This window comes from Diadema antillarum, unplaced genomic scaffold (genome assembly GCF_040938485.1).
Source record: "Diadema antillarum isolate AM-2024a unplaced genomic scaffold, OU_Dant_1.0 seq00000796_RagTag, whole genome shotgun sequence".
NCBI lineage: Eukaryota > Metazoa > Echinodermata > Echinoidea > Diadematoida > Diadematidae > Diadema > Diadema antillarum.
Window position 1 is genome coordinate 162,896 of NW_027271681.1, and position 14,353 is coordinate 177,248.

The 14,353-nt window shown below is 37.7% G+C and overlaps 1 protein-coding gene across 3 annotated transcripts in view; it reads left to right on the top strand.

Moving 5' to 3' along the window:
- LOC139739331 (G protein-coupled receptor kinase 3-like) overlaps window positions 1–14,353 on the top strand; it is a 116,698-nt gene that overhangs the window by 72,264 nt on the left and 30,081 nt on the right. For all 3 annotated transcript variants that reach the window (XM_071649946.1, XM_071649947.1, XM_071649948.1), the window contains exons 6-8: window positions 3,712–3,773; window positions 11,450–11,507; window positions 12,850–12,941. In XM_071649946.1, the coding sequence (XP_071506047.1) occupies window positions 3,712–3,773; window positions 11,450–11,507; window positions 12,850–12,941 (212 nt within the window). The remainder of the gene's footprint in view (window positions 1–3,711; window positions 3,774–11,449; window positions 11,508–12,849; window positions 12,942–14,353) is intronic.

Below are 14,353 nucleotides of genomic sequence, written 5' to 3' on the forward strand. Positions count from 1 at the left end.
CCCATTCTGGACATCTTACCATGAATCTAACGAAGCAGGTCATGGAGACGACAACGTTCCTAAAACGAAAAACAGTAACGCCGAGAATGGTTCCAACTGGCACAAGTGCAGCCATCCTTTTTCTTGAAGGGCAGTATGACGTACATGTACTTGGTAACAAGGATACACCGACATACTTTTAACCACACAGTACATCAGTGAGCGGTTCACCTCGTTCCTTCACTTCAGTTACTGTGTTCTCCTTCATGTGACATATCATCAGCTCCGAGGATTTTGACACCTGCTTTCTCTCTCTCTCTCTCTCTCTCTCTCTCTCTCTCTCTCTCCCTCCCTATCTATCTATCTATCTATCTATCTATCTATCTATTTATCTATCTATGTATCTATCTATCTATCTATATCTATCTATCTCTGTATGTATGTATGTATGTATGTATGTATCTATCTATCTATATCTATCTATCTATCTACCTATCTATCTATCTATCTATCTATCTATCTATCTATCTATCTATCTTTCTATCTATTTATATATCTTTCTCATCTATCTATCGATCTATCTATCGATATATCGGTCTATCTACCTATCTATCTACCTATCTATCTACCTACCTGTCTACCTACCTGCCTATCTATCTATATATCTATCTATCTTTCTATTTATCTATCATTATATCTGTATATCTATGTATCTATCTCTATTTATCAATATATTATCTGCGACTGAGAACCAGAAGAGCATTATCACAATTTTGAGGGGTATGAGTTTGATATCACATTGTAGAGCTTGATCTCCTCTACATTATGGTGTCAATTTTAGGTTATTTTCATTTTTGGTAAAATGTTAAAAATCAAAACCACAAGGGCACTATTTTACCCAATATTTGGCCCAGTGCTTGTAAATCTACCCACTTTTGATTAATAATCTTTTTAGTTCATGAAAACTGATTGTTTGGTTTTTATTTATGCTCAAATCTTAGAATGTGATAGGACCCTTCTGGATCTCGGCTGATGATGTGTATCTATCTATATATATGTATCTATCTCTATCCTTCTTTCTCTATCTGTAACCATCACTGTAATGCTGAAGGAATTTCTACAGATAGATTCAGTTTTCTTTAAAACCAAAGATATGCCCTGATGCTGCTACTGCTGAAGTGCCAAGTGTGAACAGGGCTCTGACTTTCCTTCTTTCCTGCTCAGTTTGCCCTTAGTTGTGGTTAGGAGTGGTTCAACTGAGTTTAGCTAATAGATTGAGTTGGCTTTAGAACCAAAGATATCCCTGATGCTGCCCCTGCTCTTGTGCCAAGTGTGAACAGGGCTCTGACTTTCCTTCTTTCCTGCTCAGTTTGCCCTTAGTTGTAGTTAGGAGTGATTCAACTGAGTTAAGCCAATAGATTGAATTGGCTTTAGAACCAAAGATATCCCTGATGCTGCCCCTGCTCTTGTGCCAAGTGTGAACAGGGCTCTGACTTTCCTTCTTTCCTGCTCAGTTTGCCCTTAGTTGTAGTTAGGAGTGGTTCAACTGAGTTAAGCCAATAGATTGAATTGGCTTTAGAACCAAAGATATCCCTGATGCTGCCCCTGCTCTTGTGCCAAGTGTGAACAGGGCTCTGACTTTCCTTCTCAGTTTGCCATGATAGTTAGGAGTGATTTAACTGAGTTTTGCCAATATTTCTCTTGATTTTCAAGGAAGGAGATGAAATATCTTGTTGCTCTCTGCTGGTCATAGATCAGTCCCACTGAACTTGAATACAAATAGGATTATGGAATGACATGTTCCCCATGCAAGTCTTAGCATTATTTGGTGACTTGGCACTGGATTCTTTCACCCACCCGCATCCAACAGCATTGTGTGCGAGTGGACACTCGGATCTCAACTTGTCCACCCAAAATTTGGTGCTCCACCTGACAGTATTCTAGGAGCCACATCCATTTAACTCCTGTGTGTCAACATTTTGCCTGAAACTTTATTCACTGTGCTTAGCTTTATTCCCATATGACATGACCAGTCAGATAAGTACACGCGATGATCAAATTGCCTTGCAGCGTGACCTCGATTACCCTTCCGAGGGACGTGAGGTCAGGGAAATGTCTCCCAAATTCGGCAAGGTACATCCAATGTCAAGAGAATCCCAAATGGAAAGTCTATGGCCATCCAACAGCCAGCATCAACACTCACCTGCTAGAGGAGGTCACAGTTTAAAACAAATAAACAAACAACCGAACAAACAAACATGGGAATACTGTTAACAAGTCTGCCTGGATTATTACCTTGAAGATTCAATGAGATGTTATAAGGCTTCTCAAGTAAGCTGACCACTTTAAAAGTTTATTCCAGTTTTGACACTAGATTTAGTGTCAAGAATGAACTCTGCTTTGGTGTTGAAGTGGTTTCATTAGCACTCTGATGTTTTGAATACCATAACTAAGAGTCGGCAGTAGATGGTATCGATAGAATACAATGCTGACCGAACTGCTGTATATGCCGTACATTTCACAAAGTTGTACTTTTTGCAAATTTTTTGCGTGTTGGATGCTATTTGTGCATTTAACAACACATGAAATTACTAACTCTAACCTTGACACGAATGTGACATGTACATGTACATGTCTCCCTTCATTACTCCCCAAAATGTTTGGAAGTCCCAATTCACAAAAGATTACTGTAAAAGTGGAAATTTTTGCGGTGTTGAAATTTTTGAGCATTTCGTGCAACCAGAAAACTAGCGCAAAAATAAAAGCACGCGAAAATTTTTCGCTTGCCATATGCTCCTGTGCGTGATGTCTTGATTCCACGGATTTTAAAACACGCGAAACTCTTCTCACCCGGCCTAGTGCAAAAAAATTAGTCACGCGAATATATCTACTTTTACAGTAGACTCACTTAATATATGGTGTAAACAGTATATAATTCTGGATCAGAGTAATATGGCCATGTCAGATGGAGACAGAATAAGAATGAAAGAGTATTTGGTGAACAGCAAATACGGTACAGACACTGATTGCAAATTCAGAGATTTTCTAGCTGATGTGACGAAACTCCATTACCCACCATGCAAATTCCCTTCTGAGCCATTTTGACATTTTTTTTTTCTGATTGCTATTATATGTAAAACAACAAATTATGATTATGAAAATGTGGTATATATTCCATTTTGACAGTACTCTGACTGCTACATGTATAAGAACAAATTATGATTATGATAATGTGCTATAGTATGCCATTTCTATATTTTTCTGACTTTTGTATGGAAAATAACAAAATATGATTATGATGATATGGTAAATGGGCCATTTTGACATTTCTCAGACTGCTATAATTATGTAAAATTATGATTGTGATAATGTGATAACTAAACCATTTCAAAATGTCCCTGCTACATGTACAAGACAAATTACGATTGTGATAATGTAAGTGGGTCATTTTAAAAATTCTCTGTTACATGTGAAAAGCAATTTTTGATTTTGATAATGTGGTGAATAGACCATCATCCTTTAAATTTTGTGATTGCTACATGTAAATGGACAGATAATGGACAAATTAGATGGATGTCTGTTTATAGGTGCAAAAACCATACATCATTCGTGTGTATGTGTGTCAAAATGCATCATACACTGATACTGAAAACCCGTTCATTGAAATTGATCGTATACATCCTCACACCTGCTATCACGTTCTTTACCGTTGTCTGTTGTTTCTGCATGCAGGAATACATAACTGAAATCCTCAATTCACTGAAGGGAGAAATATTTCAGAAGTTTTTAGAAAGGTAAGTCGGAGACGGTCTACAGCATGCTGTGAAAGTGAGTGTTGTGTGTTTGTGTGTGTGTGTGTTCACATTAACACACATTGCTGTTGGAGTAAGAAAGGAGAAGCTTTATTATAGAAGCCGTGAGATTTTATTCACACCATGTAATAGCTGTAGCATTTTTTTAAAGGACAGTATTTTACATTTCAGACACAGACCACGAGCAAATTCTTCTGGTGGTTAACATTTATAGGAAGGAGGATGCTGTCCTTATATCGTGGCGGACTGAAATGCAGAATGAGTGACTTTTGGGTTGAAATGATCTGAAGCCATTTCTGTAGGCAGACTTGCAGTAGAAGTAATGGCTACAGCTGTGGTTAGGAGTGCATACACACACACATACACACAAATGCAAACCCATACACATGCACCTGCAGTTGGAGATGTACACAGAGAAGCCAAGGGATGAAAGTCTTGTGTGTATATGTGTGTGTGTGTGTGTGTGTGTGTGTGTGTGTGTGCATGTGTGTATGTGCCTTTGATGCTGATCACATCCTGCTACCATTGCAGAAGATGGGATAGGGTTAGCTATCTTCGGAAGACAGCCCCAGTGTGTGTTGCTGTATATTTATATGTCATGGGCTTGATCCATATGTGTGTGTGTGTGTGTGTGTGTGTGTGTGTGTGTGTGTGTGTGTGTGTGTGTGTGTATGTGTGTGTGAGTGTTATGTGTGTATGTGTGTTGTGTGTGTGACAGAGAGTGGCTGTGGCTATGTGTGGAGATCTGTGTGTTTGGAAAATGCACCCCAGCTGGCAATGCATGCAGAAAACCTTTTTGGAGCAAGGAGGCCGAGAGGAAGATAAATGCAAAGGAGGATGTAGCAATAGTGGGAAGAGAAGGAGACCGAGACAGGTTGATATAAAAGGAGCAGGTTGAAATGGCCTGCCATCTTCAGCCGAGAGTAAGCAGTGTACTACCTATGGTGTGTGAGCAATGTATATGTGCGTGAGTGTGTGTGTGTCTCTCTGGGCTCGGCATACATGTTGCCGGAGTGGAAAAGCCCAAACCATGCTGATCATAATATATTTACATGACCTGTATGGAATACCCATCTCTGGGGCTGCCTATTTGAGGAGCGTGAAATATACAGTGATTAATGCGGTAATTGTGCCAGTTGGTGTAGTGTGCCTTAAGGCATGCTTAGATATAGTAGACCCCCCCCCCCCCCCCATACACACAAATGAACAAGCAAAGTATGATATTTAAGAATAAGAAAATAGAATAGATGATCAGCAATGGTCAGTGTCATTGCGTTTTCAGACTAAGTGATTCAGCATTCAAATTTCACATGTACTTCTATGACATTATTCTATATGAATATTTCAAAAGTACGCAAAAGATTTCAGAAACCTTCTGACTCTCTTCTTATCTACACTTTCTCCGTGTAGAGTCTGGTGGTTGTGTCGAGCGCTGTGAAAATTGATGAATTTAAAGGCCTAAGTGCATTTAATGAAGTAGTGACAAGGTATAAAAAAGATGTTCTACTTTGTATTGCTTTGCTCTCTGACAAATTGTAAGAAGATATATTCCCTCTTGGGCAAATGCAGGTGCATAATGTTCACTGTTTAATGTGCTTCTTTTTTAGTCTGTTAGTGCTGAATTTGTTTTGTTTTGTTTTTTTACAAACCTGGAACTGATGCTTTTGATAGATTAATGGCCTTGATACTACCTTGTAATACACACTAATGAACAGAGTTTAGTTTCCTAAACAGAAAATCTGAACGTGGGTATATGGGAACCTAATATGTGCTCTTGAACTGTAATAGCGAAGATCACTCTTCAAGATTGCAGGCTTTTGAGTATAGATGTGACCTTCGTAGATGAATGTTAACACCTACACAAATGTTTATGATCCTATTTTTCACAGCTTTACTGTACTACTGCCCGTTTTGAGATTGATACTAATCTGTAAAACTCTGGGGGCGTAAGATATCAATTTATTGAGGCAAAGAGCAGTCAAAATCAGGTCATGGTTATTGAGTTAAGCTGAAACAAAAACTGGGCTGTATCAAGAGGTTTATCTATCACAAGTGTGTTTTTGTCTCCGACATCTTTGAGATATTTGTGGAGTGACCTGGTTTTGTGCTCATATTATGTCAACCTTTCCAACAGACTAGTAGGTCTTTTATGTGGACATTGGAACATGTAGCATGTCTTTCCCACTTCTTGTTATTTTGTGGGGGAGGATGGTTTCTAATAGGGCCTACAGGAAAAAGCCACACAAGTTCCTTCCCATATCAGTAGGAAGTATATGGAGGGTGGTTGTCATATATATAGCTGATCATCATACTATTGGTGCAGTCTTCTCAGAGTAGTTATGATGATTTACTTTTATGTGCTTTTTATATTCTTGTTTTCTAAATCCTAAACTTTTCTGATCTTGAGATGTAGGAAAAAATACCAGATTACTGAGGATTGTTACATGCGGCTAAACAGTCACAAATTGGCATGGATCGCTTTCAGTACGTGATTTTTAGTACAGTTTTTCAACCAGAAAATATGATCATATGAAGCATTTCCCATCGATGTGGGGTTTTCATTAAGTAGCTCACTCAAGTGTAATTCAATGCCACTGTGCAGGTAGGACAAATCTCAGTAAGTCTTTTCCCCCAGTGTTTTTTTTTTTTAACAGGTGCACAAATTATTATGCCACCACCAGTTGTAATTTAATTGATAACTTGTTACTGTAAATGCAGTTCTATATGGGTGAAATTGTTTGTTTGGTTTGGATTTATTTCTGCATTTTTCTTCATTTCGATTCAAGATAACATCATGAATAATATTGTTAAACATTTTCAATGCAAAATAACATCATCAATAGTATTTTTCAACATTACGGATGAAAGAATGAACAGTGCAAACATAACTTACAAATCCAATATCAACGATGATAATAACGGCAGATAAAAGGGAATGTTTATATTAGGTGAAGTTTGTAATGATGTCAAATAGTTGGCAGCGATGCATGATTACTAATTTAGAGAGCTGATTTCAGGCATAGAATGTGGCAACGTCAAAGTTCATTTACTAGTTATATTATTTGTTATATTGCTGTTTATCTTTACTTTGAAATCTGTTTCGTAACTTAACTTTCAGGCATAGAATGTGACAACCTCAAAGTTCATTTACTAGTTATATCATTTGTTATGTTACTGTTTGTCTTAAGTTTACTTTGAAATCTATTTCGTAACTTAACTTTCAGGCATAGAATGTGACAACCTCAAAGTTCATTTACTAGTCCTTGTGTCACTGCCATCAACAGAGCTTTTTATTTCCCTTCCAATGAAACTTGTAATGAAGACTAAAAATGATGTCTCTCTCAACAAAGAAAAAAAGAGAATGAAGAGAAATTGGACAGGTTTAAATGCATTATTGAATGCTATGGTATGAAAGAAAACTTGAGTCATACCATCTATTTTATGGTTGCCCAGCCCTGGCCAGCTCGTGGCTCTGTCCACCAGTAGAAGAGGGTATAGGCTGGGTAACTGGACTTACTGGTGTTGGAATTGATGTTTGTGAACCCGAGGAAAGTATAGCCTAGATAATCAGACCCTTTTTGGATGTGGACTGTATACATGACTGCAAGATATGACTCCTCTTATGTTGATACTGGCTGTACTACAGTTAAAAAAAAAGAAGAATTGATACAAGTCAAATTCATCACAATGATTAGCTCAATATTATATCTGTACATTTTGTGCATGGTTTGTGATGTGTCTGCTGTAAATCTAATCAATATCACTCTGATTTTTTTATTTTTTTTTTTACTTGACAAGTGTGTCCTGTAACTAGCATGTGGAAGTGCTGTAGATAACAAAATATCATGCTTAATAAAGTCTAAAAAGAAAAGAAGAAGAAATACTAGAAATAGAAAAACTGGAGTGAGTGGTACCAGTAGATATAGGCCGCGGTTACACCCGCAAAATATTCTGAAGTTTAACTTTGAAAACTCATTGCGAAGTTTGGTCATCCATTCACTCTAGTGGTCAAACTTCTGACAAGTTTCAGTTCTTGATAAGTTCTTGAAGTTTGAGTCACTGGTGCGCATGCGCAACAAAGAAGAAAGTGTGCACAATGTGACAGCTAACGATTGTGATGTAACGGTGCACACTCTTGTATCCCTATGAGCACATGCTTCGGAGGTACTGCCCGCAAACCGGTGGTGTCCTGGTCATGTGACCAACTTTGTGATGTTTCCGCTGCAAATGTTTAGACAGCTCAAACTTCAAGAAGATTTGTGGAGATTAAGGAAATTTCCCAATTTTTGAGCGGGAAGTTTTGTGAGAAGTCTCGTTTGAAGTTTTCAGGAGGTTTGCAGCCACAGTAGCTAAGCTTCAAGATCTTCAACTTTGAAAACTTTAACTTTGCTATGTTTTGCCAGTGTGACCATGGCTATTGGGGGAGGGGGGCTTCTGTATCCTATAGTTTTAACAATTTTGTATGCAATTTATTTTAGATTCTTCTGCTTCCAGAGTAGAGTGTTTTCCTTTGTTTGATCATGGTTTGTCGGCTACCTTTGCCATTTTGATGTTCCCGTTGACCATTAGTTGGCAATGCAAGGGTTTTTCCCTCACTAGGATAATGTGAATATTGTTTACAGATGTGACTTTCTACAGTATTCTGGCTGGAAATTCTTGTTTTGGCTCACAGGTGCAAAAACATTGCCAGCAGGGCTTGACCAAAGGAAATCAATGATTTGCAACTTTCTTTGTCGTTTTCTTGACTCATTTGCAGTTGAATTGTGTAATTTGAATTGATTGCAGGGAGGAAGGAAAAGAAATAGATATCAGGTTTGTGATGAACCAACATGACAAGAAGATATTTACAGGAACTTTCTTATATAAACCACCATCAAATTGTCTTCCTAAGGCATTTTCAAAGATTCATATAATGTAATAAGTCCAACTATTGCAAACAGAAGTCAATATTTGAGCATTACTTTTGTTTTCCTTGATGAGCAATAGCTTCTTGAGGGCTCATGTTTAGATTCGATCCACATTCTGTAGCAAAATAAGGAAAATTTTCAACCAGCTGAAGTTGCTGTAAAGAAAAAAAAAAAAGGTCTGGTAGTCTTGTCTAACACAGGAATGTATGTCGGTTCACTAGAAGTGAGGATTTTCGAGGAAAAGATTTCATTTTATCCACCACCATGACATATCAGAGGAAATCGATGAGAGAGAGAGCTGTTCTGAATCGACCTGGCAAAATAAAGGCACAAAACTTTACACTATATCATTTTGAATTTGATATCTGGAAGAAAACCAACCTCAGAAACGTTAGCCCAAGATAACAAGTGAATAAGTGGTGACATGCTACATGCTGATGGAATAAAAAATCTAGCAAAAACATCGGTACATGTGTTCTTACTGGGTGTTTTACAAGATATAAAAGGACTGAATAATGTGCTTCTGCTAATACATTGAAATGAGTCTGTGGAAACAGACTACACTATAATCCCGACAACTAGGACATGGCCATTTGACATTTTCAGCTGGATCAAACTTTCCACCCTACCCATGCCCTCTTGGTCTTTTGCCCATTTTCTTGTCTTTTTTCTATAACATTTATGTTTTTTAACCAGCTCCTTTTTCCCTTTCCCTCATTTCTTTGGTTCCTTCCTGCCCTTGTTTCTTTCCCTGTCAGTATTTTGGGCCACGGAGGGACGATAATAAGATGTTGGAAGGGAAGATTCAACCATATCGGGAACGTTTCCTGGAATGAAACTGGTGAAGGGGAACCGGAGAGATATGAAAAAGTCTTAATAGTGATGTGTGATGAGTGATAAAGAATGTCTTGACATTGCATGTGTCAGTTTGTAAGTTATATCAAACAGCATCTAGCATGAACCTTAATATAACTTGTCAATCTCAGACCATGTTATCCATTCTTCATCCCACTATACACCGCAAGTTACTTCTTACTGAGAGACCACGAGATATATTTTCCCAGACCTTGTTTATTAAATGGACTATACTTTGTTTTTTGTCAAGCAAGATGTATTTAATGATGTAACATCCTCAGAATATCTGGGGCAGAGTTAGAAAGAAAGTACCTGTCGAGACGTAAAATATGTGGCATTTCTGTGCATCATTGTGCGAGAATGATATGCAAATCATATAGCTGTCTTGTCATTTGGATGAGTTCGTACTGCATCAGATGCTGTCGTCGTACTGCAGGTCTCTCCTCTTGGTACATTCTCTCTCTCTCTCTCTCTCTCTCTCTCTCTCTCTCTCTCGATATGTTCAAATATAAGTGATATCGTGAGAGCTATCAGTCCTAGCCACCTGCTAATGGGAATATTGTGTTTCTCACTTCATTCCTTATCATAAGGCAGCACCTTCTATCCTTGTCCATTTAGAGTGATATATATATATATGTGTGTGTGTGTGTGTGTGTGTGTGTGTATGTATGTGTGTTTGTGTGTATGTGTGTGAATTTTTTTAATGAATACAGAAAAACCTTTCAAATAGAGTGAAGAGTGGTAGTCAGGAAAGGGTATATGGGTAGTGTGTATATGTGTGGGTGTGGTAGTGTGTTATGTGTGTAAATGTATGGCGTATTTATACACAAAATGATATTGTTGTTTTCGTTTCTCCCCTCCGAAAGATATTTTTATTGCTAAGTTATCCATATTCCCTTTGTCAAACTCTACCACCCCCCCCCAAAAGAAAAAGTCATGTTTCTTGTCTTAGAAAGCAGTTAGTTGAATCAGCCCATGTAACTGAAGTTATCCTGGCACATATCATCGGTTGAGAATGATAAGGGCGTTCAGTTGCCACAAACATTATCAGGGTGTTCAGACGCAAAAAATTATACTAGAATGGTATAGCTATACCAAAACGGTATGGCTATATTGATGATGAATTTATATGTCTGAACGCTGACTAATGAAATGATGTATAGCGAAACAATGGTCACAGCATCGTTTCGAACTAGATCTCGATAGCGAATCAGCAGTCCATCATGTCCATTGTGCGTCTGAACGTATGGCGACCATAGAACGGTATAACTGGGCATTTCTTTATCGAGTTTTGGTATAAAGTGACTTGCGTCTGAACAGAGGGTATGGCTTTAGTGGCAACTTAACACCTTATTGTTCTAAACTGATGATACGAGGAGGCCAAGAGGTGCCAAATTGTTGTGTATTACAGTCCCGAAATATGTCATCAGTGCAGTCTGTTTATCCAGAGCTAACAGTAATTTCCATTTGACCAAATCTCCCTCACTAGTTGCTCTTGGTGACTGAGCGACGAGAACAGACAGAAAAAAAGTCGCTGTTCTATTTGGTGACATTTTTATGAGCCATCGCAACTGAATGAATTGCATTCAACTTGACAAAATTGCTCTCTACTGTAATCACTGCCTCACCTCCATCTGTGCTGGTGACGTCAAAATGTCAAATGTTGTCGGTGCCAAAAATAATTTATTTTTCTTTCCCACCATCTTCTCCCCCCCCCCCCCACCCATCTCCTCCTTGCCCACAATCTTACCTGCTGTAATCTAATCTCTCCCCTCTGACTGATCTCTGTCTCCCTTCTCTTTCTATTCCTCATCTCTCTCTCTCCTATTCCTCTTCTTTTTCATTCTTCTCTTCCCCCTCTCCTTTCCCCCCATCTTCTTGTTTGTTTTCTTGCAGTGATAAGTTTACTAGGTTTTGCCAGTGGAAAAATGTAGAACTAAATATAAATGGCATGGTACGTATACACCTCCTTTCTTGTCTTTTCTTTTGATATCTCGGTTGATGTTTACAAAGGGTGCATGGTGGTCAAAGATGTGAAACTAATCACACTCTATAAACCATTCGTGAATTTGCAGTTGGCAGTGATGTACAAGCTTTGTGATATACTTTTGATGATGATTCATGACACAAGTTTATGGCCAGAATGACTGTAACTGAATATCTGGATTATTAGCATATCAACCTGTAACCTCTGAGCAATTGTGCCCTTTGCAAACAGTGTACATTCAAAATGTGGCACACCCAGCTCCTGAAGGGCAATGGGTTAATATTTGCAAAATGCTGTTATGTGTTTGTTGACCTATGACCTTACAAGGTAATACAAAAAGAAAATATATAAAATAAACCAAAAATACTCCTCATTTCATTTGATGATGCATTTGATCTCTAGACCAGGCACATGCCAACTTCAAGAACTTTCTCCAGGGCATCAGATGAGGAAACAGACACTGCGTTTCTTTCTCTCAAAATTAAGATAATGTGTATGACTAACTTCCACAAAGTTCAAAGGTCAGGAAAGTTATGCACTTTTGTATATCACATGCTTTGGGCTTGAGTAGGTTCCAGAGAAAAAAAGATACAATGTAAAAAAATTTTCAGTATTGCAATATTCAGTGGCAAGGAGAGCAAGCATTAATACTTATCAAATTATGTGTAATTGATGATTATTCTGTGAAGGATATCTAATCAGTTCATCAGAGGAATTCTGAAATATTATCTTTAATATTCATTATCTGTCATTCATTAAAGTAATTGTACTGAAACTGAAATGCAGAATGTGTTTTCCGATTGCAAAAGGTTCATGGAACTTCTGAAAGAATTTTTGACATTTGACAATGATAAATTAATGATGAATTTTGCAAAAGAGACAGTTGTCATGTATATGACATTGTATTTACATGTTAGTTATTTGTTTGTATCATCAAGTCTGAATGATTCTTTAATATCTCTACTTATATCAAATTCAGATTTGTTTGGATTTTGTTGATTTATGAATTTGTGAACAATATAATGATATAAATTATGAATTTTTGTTTTACCCAAGACTGAGAATTTATGAGCAATACATACAACTTAACCCGTTGAAGACGAGTCCTTAGTATACTTGGGCAGATGTCTATGGGAAATGCGCGTTGCTGCAAAATCAGCCCGTCCTAAACGGGTTAAAAGTGGAAAATTGCTGTCATTCTCGAGGAAGATTTCTGTTGTGACCCATAAAATGCTCTTGAAATGTTAACTCTTGTCTTACATTCTGTCATGTCAGTCTTACATAACCAGCCTCGCTTTTTGATTCACAGTTGTCAATGAACGACTTCAGTGTACACAGAATAATTGGCAGGGGAGGCTTCGGAGAAGTATACGGGTGCCGCAAGGCTGACACTGGCAAGATGTGAGTATTTGATAGTAGTGCGCTGCCATCACCCCTACCAGTCAAACAGGCTCATCTCTTGCATGTCTTTTTGCCCCCTTTAATGACAATAATAATAGCACCAGGTATTTAGATGCTCTATAGGCAGTTCAACTATATCACAGTGCTTGCAAGAGATATATGTACAAAAACAAATGAAATCATCATATTTTTACAACTGAGGAAGAAGATAAGTTTCAGCATCTTTTTTTTAAAAGTGTGCACTGAACCTCCAGATGTGATAAAGGTATGTATTTGTTCATGCATTTGTTGGGGTGTCTTTGATGCAGAAACATTTTCGAATGAATCCATACAAGGGCCGAAGGATCAGGTAGTTGGAAAGAGCTGATATGAAGGCCAGGAGAGCGTTAGTTGAAAAAGCACATGAATGACAGATCTTAGTAGCTGGTCCTTGGTCTTCCCTGTGTTTATCCTTTAGAAAATGGAGTTCCTTTAACCATCTTAAGACTATCAAAACAATATATCTATATTCACAGTATGTTTACAGGAAGCAAATGGTAGCACAAAGTTAATGAAATTGATGAATGTGTGGCGTACATCTCTTCACCAACCTTCTTTACTACTGCTTTCTCTTCTGGTGCGGCACAATGTTCCTGGTTGATCACATTTTCTGACTATGTACCACTATCACTGTGCTATAGTGATTGCGTCAAATTTTTCCCTCAAGTGCAGTGCACATTGCTCAGGGTAATGAGGTTCTATTTTCCTACCTCTGTGTATGGAAAAACTGCAATGATGTTAAAATATACACTGTAATTATTCAAAACTCTTCTACTGTAATTATTCAAAACTCTTCTGGAACTTTAAACCCTGCTTGTGATTTGTGAGCTACGTAGTTATATGAAATGCAAAGAAAAATGTCTTCACTGTCACTTTATTGGTTGGTGGAAAGGGCTCAAGTCTTGAATGGAAAGTCATGTAGTGCATATCATTATAGAAAATGAATATCTTGTATTTAAAGGACAAGTTCACCTTCATAAACATAAGGATTGAGAGAATGTAGCAATATTAGTAGAACACATCAGTGAAAGTTTGAGGAAAATCGGACAATTCGTTCAAAAGTTATGAATTTTTGAAGTTTTTGTGCAGTAACCGCTGGATGAGAAGACTACTGCAGTGTATGTATAACTTAGATGTCACATGCGTACAACAATATAAGGAAAATATAAAGAGAATTTCACAAAATTCCATCTTTTGAAAAAAGTACACATTCCCCTGACTCGTTACCGACAAATGTTATGGGTAATATTATTCCCCCTGCCTTTTGAAAGAGGCAGGTCAAGTGCTCTTTTATTCTGCGAAAAAAGTGAAAATATGTTGAATTTTCCTTTACATTTTCTTTATACTGTTGTACGCATATGACTCACAAGCTG